This window comes from Nerophis lumbriciformis, linkage group LG17 (assembly GCF_033978685.3).
Source record: "Nerophis lumbriciformis linkage group LG17, RoL_Nlum_v2.1, whole genome shotgun sequence".
Lineage (NCBI taxonomy): Eukaryota > Metazoa > Chordata > Actinopteri > Syngnathiformes > Syngnathidae > Nerophis > Nerophis lumbriciformis.
The window spans coordinates 2,842,104-2,862,500 of NC_084564.2; the positions used below are offsets into that span (position 1 = coordinate 2,842,104).

A 20,397-nucleotide genomic window follows, 5' to 3' on the forward strand; every position below is an offset into this window, starting at 1 on the left:
CTTTGCCTTCCGGCTCAGCTCCTTCTTCACCACAACAGATCGATACAGCGTCCGCATTACTGAAGACGCCGCACCGATCCGCCTGTCGATCTCACCATCCACTCTTCCCTCACTCGTGAACAAGACTCCGAGGTACTTGAACTCCTCCACTTGGGGCAAGATCTCCTCCCCAACCCGGAGATGGCACTCCACCCTTTTCCGGGCGAGAACCATGGACTCTGACTTGGAGGTGCTGATTCTCATCCCAGTCGCTTCACACTCGGCTGCGAACCGATCCAGTGAGAGCTGAAGATCCTGGCCAGATGAAGCCATCAGGACCAAATCATCTGCAAAAAGCAGAGACCTAATCCTGCAGCCACCAAACCGGATCCCCTCAACGCCTTGACTGCGCCTAGAAATTCTGTCCATAAAAGTTATGAACAGAATCGGTGACAAAGGGCAGCCCTCACCGGAAACGTGTCCGACTTACTGCCGGCAATGCGAACCAAGCTCTGACACTGATCATACAGGGAGCGGACCGCCACAATCAGACAGTCCGAAACCCCATACTCTCTGAGCACTCCCCACAGGACTTCCCGAGGGACACGGTCGAATGCCTTCTCCAAGTCCACAAAGCACATGTAGACTGGTTGGGCAAACTCCCATGCACCCTCAAGGACCCTGCCGAGAGTATAGAGCTGGTCCACAGTTCCACGACCAGGACGAAAACCACACTGTTCCTCCTGAATCCGAGATTCGACTATCCGGCGTAGCCTCCTCTCCAGTACACCTGAATAGACCTTACCGGGAAGGCTGAGGAGTGTGATCCCACGATAGTTAGAACACACCCTCCGGTTCCCCTTTTTAAAGAGAGGAACCACCACCCCGGTCTGCCAATCCAGAGGTACCGCCCCCGATGTCCACGCGATGCTGCAGAGTCTTGTCAACCAAGACAGCCCCACAGCATCCAGAGCCTTAAGGAACTCCGGGCGGATGTCATCCACCCCCGGGGCCTTGCCACCAAGGAGCTTTTTAAATCCTAGAACCCGTTGGTGGACACCGGCGGTGAGGGATGCCGTCAAGCTGAAGAAGGAGTCCTATCGGGTTCTTTTGGCTCATGGGACTCCTGAGGCAGCGGACAGGTACCGACAGGCCAAGCGGTGTGCGGCTTCAGCGGTCGCGGAGGCAAAAACTCGGACCAAACGCCGTCCTTTCAAAATAAAAGTCGCCACAGGACAAGGTCACGTGGACAGCTGCGCCACTTCCTGTGTTGCATCATCCAAGTCGGAGCACCGCTTCCATCTGGAGCGAGAACTTTTTTTTGATGAATTATTGAAGAAAGTTGCAAATGTCGCCCCGCTTCCCCCACAGTTTGGACCAGAACAGAAGCAGAGAGTGGCGGCAACTAAGGCTGAAACGACGCGTCGACGTAGTCGACGTCATCGGTTACGTAAATACGTCGACGCCGTTTTTGTGCGTCGCATATTTACGTCACACTACTTTACTGTCATGGCGGAGCGCAAAGCAGACGATGCGAGCGAGGGGAAAAAAGCACGCCAAAAGTCGTCAAAAGTGTGGGAGTATTTCAATAAACGGCCTAATAATGTTGTTGTATGCACACTGTGTCGAGCGGAAATGGCCTATCATAGCAGCACAACGGCTATGAAGGAACATTTGAAAAGAAAACCCCCGACAGCGTTCTTGCCATCACCATCAACAAGTCAATCGTCCGCGTGCGTATACGTTGTCATTATTACACAAAAACATGAATGTGTCATTTGTATCTGCGTCGTAAATTCATAAACTAAAGCACCGTTTCGCTCTGAGAGGCGCGTTTGGCGTGCCTGTTCAGTGTTTACAAAGACGCGCTCCTCTTTAACGCTGTGGAGAGGCGGCGGCGGCGGCGAGCGAGCGGCGAGGCGGGGCGCGCCGGGAGCGACGCCGCAATCGTGCCCAGGTGCGCGATCCGCGCAGTTGGAAGAGAAAAGACTTTGTGTAAAATTAAAAGATTGTAAACCTGGCAAAGCCGTCTGGCGTTCAGTCTGTCGGTCCTGAAAGAACCCCACGGCACAAGACGTGTCACAAACGCTAACGTTAATTAGTTGTGCAAATACCTTTTACAACATTAACAGTTACATATACTATGTACAAACCAACAATTAACTTTCACTTTAATCATACTATCATTGTTGTGTTATTAAGCAAAATAAGCAATACTTTTACTTTTGTTGAAATGTTTACACTGTACACTTTTTTGTATTGGATGTTTAGCTTTATTTTTGCACATTTTAGCAAATAAGCAATACTTTTACTTTTGTTGAAATGTTTACACTTGTTACAGAATATTTCCGTTTTGCACTTTTTTGTATTGGATGTTTATCTTTATTTTTGCACATTTTAAAGCAAAATAAGCAATACTTTTACTTTTGAAATGCTTATACTATTCCAGAATATTAAGATTTGCACTGGATGTTTACTTTTATATTTGCACATTAAAAAGCAAATAAGCTACTTTTAATTTTGTTAAATGTTAAAAGTTTTAAATGTTTACATTGTTACAGAATATTTTGTCATGTTGTTGTCAATGTTGACTGAGTAGTGGCCATACTTTTTTTTTTGTAAATAAAAGCCATGCCTTTTGAAAAAAACTGGCCTACATTTATTTTTTCCTCTTCATTTTAAATTAAAAAAAAAAATCGGTAAAAGGAAAAATAATCTATAGATTAATCGAAAAAATAATCTATAGATTAACCGATTAATCGAAAAAATAATCTATAGATTAATCGATAGAAAAATAATCGTTAGCTGCAGCCCTAGCGGCAACACAACAGGAAGTACAGGGTACAAGTACAAGTTCTACTGGCTAAGAAATACGGTAACAAAAACTGGCGGAATTTTACCGTAAATATTACAGTGGTTTTTACAGCATATTGAAAATACAGTAAATTGAAAAAAACAATAACACTATTTTTCGAAAGCAGAAAACTGGCAATTAAGTTGTTCGCATTTTATCGTAAATATTTCAGTGGTTTTACAGCATATTACTGTGAATTGAAAAAAAATGTTAACCACTGTTTTTACAGTACAATTCTGGCAACTAAGATGCCAGTTTTTTTTACTGTAAAATCTATGATTGTTGTTGTTACAGTATATTCCTGTAAATGTAAAATTGGCACCAAAGTTTTTGTTTTTTTTTACGGTAAAATTCTTTATTTTTTATTTTTACAGTGTATACCTGTAAATGGAAAAACGCAGTCAGATTTTTTTTTTAATTTTATGGTAAAATTCTAGCAACTGAGATGCCAGCTTTTTACTGTAAAATCTATGGTTGTTATTTTTACAGTATATTCCTGTAAATGTCAAATTGGCATCAAAGTTTATGGGTTTTTTAAGGTAAAATTCTCGTCACTAATCTTGCAGTTTTTATTTTTACTGTAAAATCTACATTTGTTTTTACGGTGTATTCCTGTAAATGGAAAAACGGGTACAACAATGTTTTTTAAACAACATTTAAATGAGCTACCGTTTTTTACTGTAAAATCTACGGTTGTTGTTTTTACGGTGTATTACTGTAAATGAAACAATGGTACCACAGTTTGTTTTAGTTTTGTTATAGTACAAATCTGGCAACTGAGCTTGCTTTTTTATTTTAATTGTAAAATCTACAATTGTTGTCTTTACGATGACATTTTGTTATCATGTATTTGCTAATTTTATGCCAAAAAAACCCTTCATGTTAGGTTCAGTTCTGTTACTCAAATGGGTCCTTTTTGGCTCAGGAACCTTGTCAAAAATAAAATAAACTTATCTGAGATCGGCAAATGTGCATTAATAGTGGTTCAATATGTGTGTTTTCAGAAAAAAGACAGAAATGTTAGATTATTTTGAGTGTTACAACATACAAATGGCACCGATTTGTAAACAAATCAGTGGCCTAGTGGTTAGAGTGTCCGCCCTGAGATGGGTAGGTCATGAGTTCAAACCCCGGCCGAGTCATACCAAAGACTATAAAATGTGACCCATTACCTCCCTGCTTGGCACTCAGCATCAAGGGTTGGAATTGGGGGTTAAATCACCAAAATGATTCCCGAGCGCGGCCACCGCTGCTGCTCACTGCTCCCCTCACTTCCCAGGGGGTGGAGTAAGGGGATGGGTCATATGCAGAGAGTAATTTCACCACACCTTGTGTGTGTGTGACTATCAAGCGGCATCAGATACAACAAAAATAATACAGGCCCCAGAACAGAACCCTGATCGTTTCATGTCACAGTTTTGTTTCTTGCCCATAGTCTGCCTAAGTGCTAGTTTTTGTTTCATTAGTCAAGTTTGTTCTCCGCCTTGTGCGCACCTTTAGTGTTAAAATAAATGATGCATTTACCTTCACGCCATGTCCGCTCCAACTTCTCTTGCATCTCGGGAAAACAAACCCCCCCATAGTCCACGTCGTGACAGTAAGACTCTTGAACGCATCATAATTAAATGATCCCCTCAATTCCCTCCAAAAATGGATGAACTGGCTGGAATATAAAGACAATATAACATACATCCATAAACGTGGATGCATATGCAAAAGTGCAATATATTTATCTGTACAGTAGAGATGCGCGGATAGGCAATTATTTCATCCGCAACCGCATCACAAAAGTCGTCAACCATCCGCCATCCACCCGAACTAACATTTAATCAAAACCGCACCCGCCCGCCATCCGCCACCCGCCCTTTGTTATATATCTAATATAGACGATGCAAGGCATTAGTGAGGTTATAAAGCTTTTGCCTGTTAAAGAAAGGAGACTGATCCAATGCAGCAGAGACATGCAATGCGTGCCACGCTGTCACGGCCCAGACGCACACCAGTGCGCAATCATCTGAGAGCCGCGCTGAGCGCACCTCCAAGCGCACTCGCGCCACTCAAACTGCTGCAGGCAGCTGCGTTCTATCTTGTTTTAACATCCTGTGGCACTCTTCTGGGATCACGGCGGACGAAACTGCTCATGCTCAGGGTGTTTGTGGAGGTTCGGGGTTTTGCACAAATGTGATGCACCATGTTAGATGTCCCGGTTTTGTGACTGTCGTAGACATAAACAGCGTCGCAGCTCTTGCAAATCACGTAGCCAGCATTACTATCATCCTGATTTACAACCTCGTAAAAACGAGTCCACGCTGAACTTTTCTGGCCTTTTTTTCCCCTGGTCTTTAGTATTCCCTTTTTTAGTTTGTCGCGTACCACGTTTGCTGCCGGCGTTGCCATCTCTTTTTTTTTGTCTTCTTCTGTTGTGGCATATGCTGCAGGTGCCTGCTCGTTTTTCGTATGTGGGTAACAACATTTAACTATGTATATATATTTCCCAATTGGTTTAACTGCCACCCGCCTGAATCTATTTAAAATCTAATTTTTTTTTATTTCAACCGCCCGACCCGACCCGCGGATAAAATCAAATTTTTTTTTATTTCAACCGCCCGACCCGACCCGCGGATAAAATCTAATTTTTTTTTATTTCAACCGCCCGACCCGACCCGCGGATAAAATCAAATTTTTTTTTATTTCAACCGCCCGACCCGCGGATAATCCGCGGACTCCGCGGTTGTGCCCGCAAACCGCGCATCTGCCTGCTCGTTTTTCGTATGTGGGTAACAACATTTAACTATGTATATATATTTCCCAATTGGTTTAACTGCCACCCGCCTGAATCTATTTAAAATCTAATTTTTTTTAATTTCAACCGCCCGACCCGACCCGCGGATAAAATCTAATTTTTTTTTATTTCAACCGCCCGACCCGACCCGGGGATAAAATCTAATTTTTTTTTATTTCAACCGCCCGACCTGACCCGCGGATAAAATCTAATTTTTTTTTATTTCAACCGCCCGACCCGACCCGCGGATAAAATCTAATTTTTTTTTATTTCAACCGCCCGACCCGACCCGCGGATAAAATCTAATTTTTTTTTAATTTCAACCGCCCGACCCGCGGATAATCCGCGGTTTGCGGACACAACCGCGCATCTCTACTGTACAGTAATCTATTTATTTATATCTGCACCTTATTGCTTTTTTATCCTGCACTACCATGAGCTAATGCAACAAAATGACGTTCTTATCTGTACTGTAAAGTTCAAATTTGAATGCCAATAAAAAGGAAGTCTAAGTCTATAAGAAGTAAACCCCTGGAGAACATCACTAGCTGGCTGAACATGCCCGTGCACCTCAGGTGGATCTCAAAGTGTTTTATCAATAAGTCACTTTTTATCAATAAGTCAACAACCTCAACTTGGATGTTTTTTCGTCTGTAATTTGAAGGACTGTTCATCTACATCTACAGCTATGTAAGAATCACTTGATTAAAGTACAGAGTTTTATTTTTTTTTCTTCCAAACGCAGTGTTATTGTTCAAACTGTGTGTAATAATACAGTCGCCAAAAAATATTCAATATACTTGTTAAAGACCACCGTGTTATGATCCGCTGCCCGGATCATATTTTCGTTTACGTTTTCAAGGTACTTGTGTTTTTTGTTAGTTTTGGACTCCCTGAGTGCCTGTTTTGTACACCTGAGTTTGTTGCCATGGAAGCAGGTGCTGGTGCGGACACCAGCCTTGGGGTCGGTGCTGGTGCGGGAACCAGACTTGGAGTCGGTGCTGGTGTGGGAACCAGACTTAGAGTCGGTGCTGGTGTGGGAACCAGACTTGGAGTCGGTGCTGGTGTGGGAACCAGACTTGGAGTCGGTGCTGGTGTGGGAACCAGACTTGGAGTCAGTACTGCGTGCTTTGCTAGTGGGCGGGCACAGCTGCGCCCAGCCAAGCTCAAACCTCCATGCCGGCCTCCGCCACCAGCCCTTTGGCATGCTAAGCCGCAACCTCCTGCTCAGCCACCGCCACCAGTCGTTCAGCGTGCATGGCGTAGTGGGTAGAGCAACCGTGCCAGAAACCTGAGGGTTGCAGGTTCGCTCCCCACCTCTTACCATCCAAAAATCGCTGCCGTTGTGTCCTTGGGCGGGACACTTCACCCTTTGCCCCCGGTGCCACTCACACCGGTGAATTGAATGATGAATGATAGGTGGTGGTCGGAGGGGCCGTTGGCGCAAATTGCAGCCACGCTTCCGTCAGTCTACCCCAGGGCAGCTGTGGCTATGAAAGTAGCTTACCACCACCAGGTGTGAATGAATGATGGGTTCTACATGTAAAGCGACTTTGGGTACTTAGAAAAGCGCTATATAAATCCCAGTTATTTTTTTTTTAAGCCGCAACCTCCTGCCCGGCCACCACCACCAGCCCTCCGGCATGCTAAGCCGCAACCCCCTGCCCGGCCGCCACCACTGGTTTTTCGGCATGCTAAGCCGCAACCTCCTGCCCGGCCGCCACCACCAGTCCTTCGGCGTGCTAAGCCGCAACCCCCGGCCAGGCCACCTCCGCCAAAGTCACGCCCAGCACCTGCTCCAAGTCTGGTTCCCGCACCAGCACCGACTCCAAGTCTGGTTCCCGCACCAGCACCGACTCCAAGTCTGGTTCCCACACCAGCACCGACTCCAAGGCTGGTTTCCGCACCAGCACCTGCTTCCATGGCAACAAACTCAGGTGTACAAAACAGGCACTCATGGAGTCCAAAACTAACAAAAAAACACAAGTACCTTGAAAACGTAAACGAAAATATGATCCGGGCAGCGGATCATAACACACCGCTGTCTTGTTTTGAATGAATACTTAGGCCTACTACGCTACTGTATTTTAATTGGTCATTATGGTGGTGCTCAGTGTGTGTGTGTGTGTGTGTGTGTCCTCACCGTCCATGTCCAGTCTCTGCATGATGATGGCCAGCTCCACCTCACTGGGCATGTACCCCAAAGAGCGCATGGCCATTCCCAGCTCCTGCTTGGATATGAAGCCGTTGCCGTCTCGGTCCAGTACCTTGAAGGCCTCCCGGATCTCTGCCACGGAAACAGAAAGTCAACTCAGGACCTTTCCCGTCCCACACACACATCCTCAACAGTTACGCCCCTTTTTTTTTTTTTATGTAGATGTCTGACTGTGCACTAAGCTCCATGTCCATCCTTGACACAGCAGGTGGAGACACCTGAGCAATGTGAGGGTCATAATATGACTGAACAGGTGTTTCAAGGAAGGCTTATTATCCCTCTATCATCAGTGTTGGGTTAGTTACTGAAAACCAGTAACTAGTTACTTTAGTTCAAAAATAACTCAGTTACTAACTCAGTTACTTACACCAAAAAGTAATGCGTTACTGTGAAAAGTAACTAAATAGTTACTTTTCACAGTAACTTTTTTCTTTCTTTTTTTTTTAAAGCTCCCATTAATGCCCTTTTAGTAAAGATGTCCGATAATGGCTTTTTGCCGATAGCCGATATTCCGATATTGTCCAACTCTTTAATTACCGATACCGATATCAACCGATATATGCAGTGGTGGAATTAACACATTATTATGCCTAATTTGAACAACCAGGTATGGTGAAGATAAGGTACTTTTAAAAAAAATTAATAAAATAAAATAAATAAATTTCTTGAGTAAAAAAGAAAGTAACACAATATAAAAACAGTTACATAGAACTGGGAATATAATCCCAGAGAAGGGGGAAAAAAACGGTAAGCTCTTTTTAAGTTGAAGAAACAATATGATTAGGTTATATATACATGCGTATATCCTACATAAATAATGTATGAATACATTAGATGTATGACTTGGTCCCACCTCTGCACTTTAGTATGGGGAACATATTCACCATTAATTAGTTGCTTATTAACATGCAAATTAGCAACATATTGGCTCTTAACTAGTCATTATTAAGTACTTATTAATGCCTTATTCGGCATGGCCTCATTATAACTCTAACCCTCTAACCCTGGCCCTAACCCTCTAACCCTAACCCTAACCAAAAAACTCTAAATTAAGTCTTTGTTACTTAGAATATGTTCCCCATACTAAAGTGTTACCAAAAACATATAACTTTGTCTTGAATTTGAAAAAAAAAAAAAACACATTTTATTTTTCACTAAAGAAGGGTTCATATGAAACTAATGGGGTTCGGTACCTCCAACAAGGTTAAGAAGCACTGGTCTAGAATATCTCCATGTTAAGAAACTCGGCTTCAGCTCCACGATGATGTCTTGTTAGTAAATACAGACACGCCCCCTGCCCCACACCCACACCCAGACACACACACAGCGCCTCTTCTCTTGTCCGAGTTGTGACACAGGAAGAATCAGAAGGACGACACTGCAACTCTCCAATAAAACACACTCAGATCTTCTGTTTTTAGCCGATACTACATAAAAAATAAAGTAAAATTAAAGCTGCAAGCAGCGTTGGTCGGGCCCGCGTATTTGGCAGGTGCTAGTACTAAGTGTCCCAATACTTTTGTCAAGTTTTAGTTCCAAGTGTCCCAATACTTTTGTCCAGTGTAAGTGTCCCAATACTTTTGTCCAGTTGCCCAATGCTTTTGTTCAGTGGTAGTCCTAAGTGTCCCAATACTTTTGTCCAGTGGTAGTCCTAAGTGTCCCAATACTTTTGTCTACTTTTAGTCCGAAGTGTCCCAATACTTTTGTCTAGTGTACCTACCTTGTCTGCATTGTGTGGGCACGTTGGTGCTTCCTGCTTTTAAGCAGCCATCTTGAGAAAACAGCAGCGCAGCAGCATCAGCGCAGCGGTTCTTTGAAGGCTCATAAAATCAAAACCGGAGCAGTTAGAAAAATTATTTCGATAACTTTTATTTGGAAGGGTTCAATCTCTCTCCTGTGTTAGTTTGAAGCTGAAACGACAAACGCGCTCAGAGGAGATAATGTTTGAAGAGAAGTGACCGGTTTATAAAAAAAAATTGTTTTGAAGGGGAAATTGCAAACTTCCTGTTGATTTTTGCTGAGGATTGTCAATCTCTGAAATGTAGGTCTAAGTAAGACCTACATAGAGGTTTTTGTTTCATGTCTCTCCGACTTTCCCAGTGGGAGTTACAGGCAGTATTGTCATTTTTTTCTTCAGAGGAGCAGTTTTTTCTGCGTTTTATTAAAAAATTGCGGTAATTTTGAGATTTGGGGTTCGGTTTTTTCATTAGATCGCAATTTTAGCCAGTCCTGATGTGTGTGTTCAGTTTGGTGAGTTTTGAAGCATGTTAAGGGGGTCAAATTACAGCTCAAAGAGACAAAAGTGACTGTTTTTAGTACTTTTTTGTCTTGAAGGGGGAATTGCCACCTTCCTGTTGATTTTAGCCCGAGAATGTACTATTATGAAATCTAGATCTGAGTCAGACCTACATAGAGGTTTTTGTTTCATGTCTCTCCGACTTTCCCAGTGGGAGTTACAGGCAGTTTTGTCATTTTTTTCTTCCGAGGAGCAGTTTTTTTTGCGTTTTATTAAAAAATTGCAGTAGAGCGCAATTTTGAGATTTGGGGTTAGGTTTTTTTTTAGATCGCAATGTTAGCCAGTCCTGATGTGTGTGTTCAGTTTGGTGAGTTTTGAAGCATGTTGAGGGGGTCAAATTACAGCTCAAAGAGGCAAAAGTGACTGTTTTTAGTACTTTTTTGTCTTGAAGGGGGAATTGCCAACTTCCTGTTGATTTTTGCCCAAAAATATACTATTATGAAATCTAGGTCTAAGTCACACCTACATAAACGTTTTTGTTTCATGTCTCTCCGACCTTCCTAGTGGGAGTTACAGGCAGTCTAGGTTTTTTTTCCGTAGGGGGCGCTAGAGCGCAATTTTGAGTTTTGTGGTTTGGTTTCTTTTTAAAAAAGGCAATTTTTGCAGGTCCTGATGTGTGGGTCAAATATGGTGAGTTTTGAAGCATGTTAAGTGGGTCAAATTACAGCTCAAAGAGGCAAAAGTGACTGTTTTTAGTACTTTTTTGTCTTGAAGGGGGAATTGCTAACTTCCTGTTGATTTTAGCCCGAGAATGTACTATTATGAAATCTAGATCTGAGTCAGACCTACATAGAGGTTTTTGTTTCATGTCTCTCCGACCTTCTTAGTGGGAGTTACAGGCAGTCTAGTTTTTTTTCCCCTAGGGGGCGCTAGAGTGCAATTTTGAGTTTTGAGGTTTGGTTTTTTGATAAAAAATGTTGCCGTATATTACTGATGTGTGTGTAAAATTTGGTGAGTTTTGAAGTATGTTAAGGGGGTCAAATTACAGCGCAAAGTTGCGGAAGAATAATAATAATAAAACCTTAGAAATTCAATAGGTCCTTATGGCCCATTGCATAAGGACTCCCAAAGGGAGTCCTTATGCAATGGGCCATGCGGGCCCTAATAACGCAGTAACGCATCATGTAGTAACGGTAACTGAGTTACTGAATATAAAAAATAACGCTTTAGACTACTAGTTACTGCCGAAACTAACTTTGTATCGCGTTAGTCCCAACACTGTCTATCATGCACCTGCAGCAGTCTCACATGACTGGCTGAAGTTAACCAGGTCAATTTGCAGCATTGATTGCTTTCCTCGTGACATTTTGTCTTTTTTCACCTGGCTAATTTTCCTAATGTGCGCTCCGCGCGTGTGAGGCGGCTAACAGGAAAGGAAGCAGGCAGGTGGGGAATCGTCATTTGTCAGCGCTCAGTCGACCCCACCATAACCTTTTCGCCATTTCCCCCGGACGACATCACCTGAGCAGAATGAGGACTTAACACTGACGGAGCGTCTCGCCCTCACTCTGCACAGGCAATTTTCCAGCTGGCGGCTTAATGTGCAGGCACTAAGGAATTCCTATTTTGGAGGTCGACTTTTGTCCGTGTGTGTGTGTGTGTGTGTGTGTGTGTGTGTGTGTGTGTGTGTGTGTGTGTGTGTGTGTGTGTGTGTGTTTAATCCATCAGGCTACCTTCACAAATGATACCAACACGACGGCGCGAGGATAACAATAAAGCTCAAAATGGTGTGAAGCACTGAGCCGTGTTAGCTATTAGCGGCTAACTCTGAGGAAATAACAGTGCACCTATTTGAAATGCGGCTCATAAAGTTCCGGATGTTTCTCCGGTGGTCCCAAAACGATCGCTCGTCTCCTCACAAGGTCAGACGCGTGACCTTCTGATTATTCCTTGTGCTTAGTTGTCAAGGTCGTGTACAGTATGTGATGTATGTGTAGTACTACAGTACACAATGTCAAGACTTGGTCCTGGGGTTTAGTTTTTCTAGAAGGCAACGGAAAGTTGGCTCGGGCGAGACGGGAATGTAAGTACCGTATTTTCCGCACTATAAGGCGCACCTAAAAACCACAAATTTTCTCAAAAGCTGACAGTGCGCCTTATAACCCGGTGCGCTTTATATATGGATTAATATTAAGATTCATTTTCATAAAGTTTCGGTCTCGCAACTACGGTAAACAGCCGCCATCTTTTTTCCCCGTAGAAGAGGAAGTGCTTCTTCTTCTACGCAAGCAACCGCCAAGGTAAGCACCCGCCCCCATAGAACAGGAAGCGCTTCTTCTTCTACTGTAAGCAACCACCCGCCCGCGTAGAAGAAGAAGAAGCGCGCGGATATTACCGTACGTTTCATTTCCTTTGTGTGTTTACATCTGTAAAGACCACAAAATGGCTCCTACTAAGCGACAGGTTTCCGGTTCATGAAAAGACGCAATCTCTCCATCCGCACACGGACTACTATTTCACAGCAACTGCCTAAAGACTTTCAAGAAAAGCTGGCTACTTTCCGTGCATATTGTAAAAACAAGATAGCTGAAAAAAAGATCCGGCCAGAGAACATTATCAACATGGACGAGGTTCCACTGACTTTTGATATTCCTGTGAACCGCACTGTGGATACAACGGGAGCACGTACGGTGAATATTCGCACCACAGGGAATGAGAAGTCATCCTTCACTGTGGTTCTAGCTTGCCATGCTAATGGCCAGAAACTTCCACCCATGGTGATATTCAAAAGGAAGATCTTGCCAAAAGAGACCTTTCCAGCCGGCGTCATCATAAAAGCTAACTCGATGGGATGGATGAAGAAAAGATGAGCGAGTGGTTAAGGTAAGTTTACGCGAAGAGGCCGGGTGGCTTTTTTCACGCAGCTCCGTCCATGTTGATATACGACTCCATGCGCGCCCACATCACGCTGGTTTTTAATATATTATTAAAGTTTGACTGACCTATCTGACTGTTTTTTTGACATTCCTTTAGCGCAGTTAGATGCGGCTTATAACACGGGGCGTCTTATAGGTGGACAAAGTTTTGAAATATGCCGTTCATTGAAGGCGCGGCTTATAACCCAAGGCGCCTTATGGTGCGGAAAATACGGTACATAATTTATTTTATAATTACTAAAACAAAAAAAAGTAAACAAAAGGCGCGCACAATGGCGGAGAACAAACTATGAAACCAAAAAGACTATAAACATGGAACAAAAACTTACTTTGGCATGGGACATGAAGCAGGATCTAAGAGGATGAAGAGTGTGTAGAGCATAATTGTGGGATGTCACCAGAAAGACAAACTGAAAAACAATGAACTTAAATACTACAGACATGATTAACGAAAACAGGTGCGTGACTCAAAACGTGAAACAGGTGCGTGGACGTGACAGGTGAAAACTAATGGGTTGCTATGGTGACAAACAAGAGTGCACAATGAGTCCAAACGTGGAACAGGTGAAACTAATGGGGTAATCATGGAAACAAGACAAGGGAGTGAAAAGCCAGAAACTAAAGAGTCCAATAACTAAACAAAACAAAACATGACTAAAACAAAACATGATTACACCGACATGACACACTGTAGTGTATGTCAGGGGTGTCCTAATTTGTCTTAATATTTTTGACTGGGGGCAAAGTAACACACATATATATATATATATATATATATATATATATATATATATATATATATATATATATATATATATATTGATTGAAGCCAACAAGCAAACCGTCAACTTCCTTGACGTCACTTTCAACCTGAGAAATAACAGCTACCAACCATTCACGAAACCCAACACAACACCCCAATACGTGCACCATGACAGCAACCACCCCCCCACCACCACGAAAAGAATACCTACCGGAATTAATAAAAGGCTATCGATGCTGTCATCTAGCAAAGCTGAATTTGACCAAGCAACCCCCCCGTACCAAAAAGCCCTTGATGAAAGCGGATACAATTTCACCCTCACCTATGAACCCACGCCAGGAAACCAGCCAAAAAAGAACAGAAAACGAAACGACATCATCTGGTACAACCCCCCATACAGCAAAAACGTCTCAACTAACATTGGACACAAATTCCTCAATCTGATTGACAAACACTTTCCCAAAGACAACACCCTAAGAAAAGTATTCAACAAGAACAACATTAAATTGAGCTACAGCTGTATGAACAATATATACGACAAATCATCTCAAACCACAACAAAACAATTGCAAATGAGCCGTCGGCCCCCGGACAGAGCGACTCCAAAACCAACAAAGGCTGTAACTGTCGAAAGAAACCTGATTGCCCTCTCAACGGGGGGTGCTTACAAACATCAGTTGTCTACCAATCTAAGGTAACACGCAAGGACATTAACACATCCGACACATATGTAGGATTAACCGAGGGAGAATTCAAAACCAGATGGAACAATCACAAGGCTTCTTTCAGGAACCAAAACCTGCGGAATACCACAGAACTCAGCAAACACATTTGGGACCTCAAAGACAATAATGTTGAATATTCAATAACATGGCAAATTCTTGCATCCAGCACACCTTACAATAGTGGTAATAAAAGATGCAACCTATGCTTGAAAGAGAAACTGTTTATTATTTACCGTCCAGACCTGTCATCCCTCAACAAGCGCAGCGAAATTGTAACAGCATGCCGCCACAGACGGAAACACCTCCTAGGTAACACATGAGCCAATCACCACGCCCCTACGCCAGCCTGTACCCACCCACTCTGTGCCCTATATAAACCATGGTATGTGAATGCTCCCATTAAAATCTCCTGATGATTGAGGGAACCCCCCCTCATGAAACAGGCCTGTAGAGATGAAATAGTCTTGTGATTTTTTTTCCCACACATACATATATTGCGCTCTACTACGGTATCGAGCACTATTTTTTGGATAACCTTATTAAGACATATATATATATATATATATATATATATATATATATATATATATATATATATATATATATATATATATATGTATATATAGTCATGGTCAAAAGTGTACTTACACTTGTAAAGAACATCATGTCATGGCTGTCTTGAGTTTACAATCATTTCTACAACTCTTATTTTGTTGTGATGTAGTGATTGGAGCACATACTTGTTGGTCACAAAAAACATTCTTGAAGTTTGCTTCTTTTATGAATTTATTATGAGTCTACTGAAAATGTGAGGGTCAAAAGTATACATACAGCAATGTTAATATTTGCTTACACGTCCCTTGGCAAGTTTACCTGCAATAAGGCGCTTTTGGTAGCCATCCACAAGCTTCTGCTTGACCACTTGACCACTCCTCTTGACTAAATTAGTGCAGTTCAGCTAAATTTGTTGGTTTCTTCAAGACTTTGGGAAGGTCATTCTAAAATCTTAATTCTAGCCTGATTTAGCCATTCCTTTACCACTTTTGAGGTGTGTTTGGGGTCATTGTCCTGTTGGAACACCCAACTGCGCCCAAGACCCAACCTCTGGGCTGATGGTTTTAGCTTGTCCTGAAGAATTTGGAGCTAATCCTCCTTTTCCATTGTCCCATTTAAAGCACCAGTTCCATTGGCCAAACTTCATGAATGTTTTTTGTGACCAACAAGTATGTGCTCCAATCACTACATCACAAAAAAATAAGAGTTGTAGAAATGATTGTAAACTCAAGACAACCATGACATGATGTTCTTTACAAGTGTATGTACACTTTTGACCACGACTGTATATGTAGTATATTATGTATATGATGTACATGTAGTGCAGTGTCGTGCAGAACTCTGCTGCTCGTCTGCTAACACAGACCCGCAGACGTGAGCACATCACCCCTATTTTAGCGTCCCTTCACTGGCTCCCTGTGCGTTACCGAATCAATTTTAAACTCCTTTTATTTGTTTTTAAATGTCTAAACAACCTCGCGCCAACCTATCTCTCCGACCTCCTTCAGCCTTACTGCCCCACCCGATCCTTAAGATCAGCCGATCAGCTGCTGTTGACGGTCCCTGACACAAGGCTGAAGCTTAGAGGTGACAGAGCTTTCGCCGTTGCTGCTCCCAAGCTCTGGAACGACCTACCCCTGAGTGTTAGACAAGCCTCCTCTCTTCCTGTTTTTAAATCTCTCTTAAAAACATACTTTTATTCCATGGCTTTTAACACTGAGTGATATCCATCCTGCAATGACGCCCCATAATACACCTAACCTACTCAGTGGCCTAGTGGTTAGAGTGTCCGCCCTGAGATCGGTAGGTTGTGAGTTCAAACCCCGGCCGAGTCATACCAAAGACTATAAAAATGGGACCCATTACCTCCCTGCTTGGCACTCAGCATCAAGGGTTGGAATTGGGGGTTAAATCACCAAAATGATTCCCGGGCGCGGCCACCGCTGCTGCCCACTGCTCCCCTCACCTCCCAGGGGGTGATCAAGGGTGATGGGTCAAATGCAGAGAATAATCTCGCCACACCTAGTGTGTGTGTGACAATCATTGGTACTTTAACTTTAACTTTTTACACCTGCTGTGATCCTGTTTTTATGTTTTTATGTTTTTATTAATTCTATTTTAATTATTTATTTTTTATCGTGTTCTGTTTGTGTTGTGTTGTGTTTGCTCGGTACTCGTTTTATCTTTTAACCTGTTCATTGTACAGCACTTTGGCTACCCCTGTGGTAAATTTTAAATGTGCTTTATAAATAAAGTTGATTTGATTTGATTTGATTTGATCAGTGATGGTTTGGGGTGCCATGTCATCTGCTGGTGTCGGTCCACTCTGTTTCCTGAGATCCAGGGTCAACGCAGCCGTCTACCAGCAAGTTTTAGAGCACTTCATGCTTCCTGCTGCTGACCTGCTCTATGGAGATGGAGATTTCAAGTTCCAACAGGACTTGGCGCCTGCACACAGCGCAAAATCTACCCGTGCCTGGTTTACGGACCATGGTATTTCTGTTCTAAATTGGCCCGCCAACTCCCCTGACCTTAGCCCCATAGAAAATCTGTGGGGTATTGTGAAAAGGAAGATGCAGAATGCCAGACCCAAAAACGCAGAAGAGTTGAAGGCCACTATCAGAGCAACCTGGGCTCTCATAACACCTGAGCAGTGCCAGAAACTCATCGACTCCATGCCACGCCGCATTAACGCAGTAATTGAGGCAAAAGGAGCTCCAACCAAGTATTGAGTATTGTACATGCTCATATTTTTCATTTTCATACTTTTCAGTTGGCCAACATTTCTAAAAATCTCTTTTTTGTATTAGCCTTAAGTAATATTCTAATTTTGTGACACACGGAATTTTGGATTTTCATTTGTTGCCACTTCAAATCATCAAAATTAAATGAAATAAACATTTGAATGCATCAGTCTGTGTGCAATGAATAAATATAATGTACAAGTTACACCTTTTGAATGCAATTACTGAAATAAATCAAGTTTTTCAAAATATTCTAATTTACTGGCTTTTACCTGTATATGTAGTACATGTAGTATATGATGTATATGTAGTATATGTAGTATATGTAGTATATGTAGTATATGTAGTATATGTATATGTAGCGCAGCACTGCAGTCAGTTAGTGATCATTAGTATGCAGCTCATATTTCTGCTCCGACTTTGAAGTGTTTGCTTGCTCTACTAAGTCGCTGCTTCTAGAAAATATGTTAAGTGGAATTGGACTAAAGCTGCGCTGCAAACGTTCTTTTTATTTCCTTTCTTTTTCCCCTCCAACAGCAAGAAGATGCTTTGGGCTTTATTATAAGCTGGATAAGAAGAAGAATGATCCATCAGGCGGACATGAAAGGAGCACGCAGTATGAAGGAAGTTGTATGTGATGATGTCATGTTCCACTCAAGTTGTATGTGATGATGTCATGTTCCACTCAAGTGGTATGTGATGATGTCATGTTCCACTCAAGTTGTATGTGATGATGTCATGTTCCACTCAAGTTGTATGTGATGATGTCATGTTCCACTCAAGTTGTATGTGATGATGTCATGTTCCACTCAAGTTGTATGTGATGATGTCATGTTCCACTCAAGTTGTATGTGATGATGTCATGTTCCACTCAATTTGTATGTGATGATGTCATGTTTCACTCAAGTTGTATGTGATGATGTCATGTTCTACTCAAGTTGTGTGTGATGATGTCATGTTCCACTCAAGTTGTATGTGATGATGTCATGTTCCACTCAAGTTGGATGTGATGATGTCATGTTCCACTCAAGTTGTATGTGATGATGTCTCGTTCCACTCAAGTTGTATGTGATGATGTCATGTTCCACTCAAGTTGTATGTGATGATGTCATGTTCCACTCAAGTTGGATGTGATGATGTCATGTTCCACTCAAGTTGTATGTGATGATGTCATGTTGCACTCAAGTTGTATGTGATGATGTCTCGTTCCACTCAAGTTGTATGTGATGATGTCATGTTCCACTCAAGTTGTATGTGATGATGTCATGTTCCACTCTAGTTGTATGTGATGATGTCATGTTCCACTCAAGTTGTATGTGATGATGTCATGTTCCACTCAAGTTGTATGTGATGATGTCATGTTCCACTCAAGTTGTATGTGATGATGTCATGTTCCACTCAAGTTGTATGTGATGATGTCATGTTCCACTCAAGTTGTATGTGATGATGTCTCGTTCCACTCAAGTTGTATGTGATGATGTCATGTTCCACTCAAGTTGTATGTGATGATGTCATGTTCCACTCAAGTTGTATGTGATGATGTCATGTTCCACTCAAGTTGGATGTGATGATGTCATGTTCCACTCAAGTTGTATGTGATGATGTCATGTTCCACTCAAGTTGTATGTGATGATGTCATGTTCCACTTAAGTTGTATGTGATGATGTCATGTTGCACTCAAGTTGTATGTGATGATGTCATGTTCCAGTCAAGTTGTATGTGATGATGTCATGTTCCACTCAAGTTGTACTTGATGATGTCATGTTCCACTCAAGTTGTATGTGATGATGTCATGTTCCACTCAAGTTGTATGTGATGATGTCATGTTCCACTCAAGTTGTATGTGATGATGTCTCGTTCCACTCAAGTTGTATGTGATGATGTCATGTTCCACTCAAGTTGTATGTGATGACGTCATGTTCCACTCAAGTTGTATGTGATGATGTCATGTTCCACTCAAGTTGGATGTGATGATGTCATGTTCCACTCAAGTTGTATGTGATGATGTCATGTTCCACTCAAGTTGTATGTGATGTCATGTTCCACTCAAGTTGTATGTGATGATGTCATGTTCCACTCAAGTTGGATGTGATGATGTCATGTTCCACTCAAGTTGTATGTGATGATGTCATGTTCCACTCAAGTTGTATGTGATGATGTCATGTTCCACTCAAGTTGGATGTGATGATGTCACGTTCCACTCAAGTTGTATGTGATGATGTCTCGTTCCACTCAAGTTGTATGTGATGATGTCATGTTCCACTCAAGTTGTATGTGATGATGTCATGTTCCACTCAAGTTGTATGTGATGATGTCATGTTCCACTCAAGTTGTATGTGATGATGTCATGTTCCACTCAAGTTGTATGTGATGATGTCATGTTCCACTCAAGTTGTATGTGATGATATCATGTTCCACTCAAGTTGTATGTGATGTGATGATGTCATGTTCCACTCAAGTTGTATGTGATGATGTCTCGTTCCACTCAAGTTGTATGTGATGATGTCTCGTTCCACTCAAGTTGGATGTGATGACGTCATGTTCCACTCAAGTTGGATGTGATGATGTCATGTTCCACTCAAGTTGGATGTGATGATGTCTCGTTCCACTCAAGTTGGATGTGATGATGTCATGTTCCACTCAAGTTGTATGTGATGATGTCATGTTCCACTCAATTTGGATGTGATGATGTCATGTTGCACTCAAGTTCGATGTGATGATGTCATGTTCCACTCAAGTTGTATGTGATGATGTCTCGTTCCACTCAAGTTGTATGTGATGATGTCATGTTCCACTCAAGTTGTATGTGGTGATGTCATGTTCCACTCAAGTTGGATGTGATGATGTCATGTTCCACTCAAGTTGTATGTGATGATGTCATGCTCCACTCAAGTTGTATGTGATGATGTCATGCTGCACTCAAGTTGTATGTGATGATGTCATGTTCCACTCAAGTTGTATGTGATGATGTCTCGTTCCACTCAAGTTGTATGTGATGACGTCATGTTCCACTCAAGTTGTATGTGATGATGTCATGTTCCACTCAAGTTGTATGTGATGATGTCATGTTCCACTCAAGTTGTATGTGATGATGTCTCGTTCCACTCAA

General features: G+C 42.3%; 1 protein-coding gene across 1 annotated transcript in view; it reads right to left on the minus strand.

Annotated features, from left to right (window-relative positions):
- The window catches only part of caln1 (calneuron 1), a 147,426-nt gene that overhangs the window by 34,497 nt on the left and 92,532 nt on the right, over positions 1-20,397 (minus strand). The window contains exon 4 of the mRNA XM_061972231.1: positions 7,759-7,902. Coding sequence (XP_061828215.1) covers positions 7,759-7,902 — 144 coding nt within the window. The remainder of the gene's footprint in view (positions 1-7,758; positions 7,903-20,397) is intronic.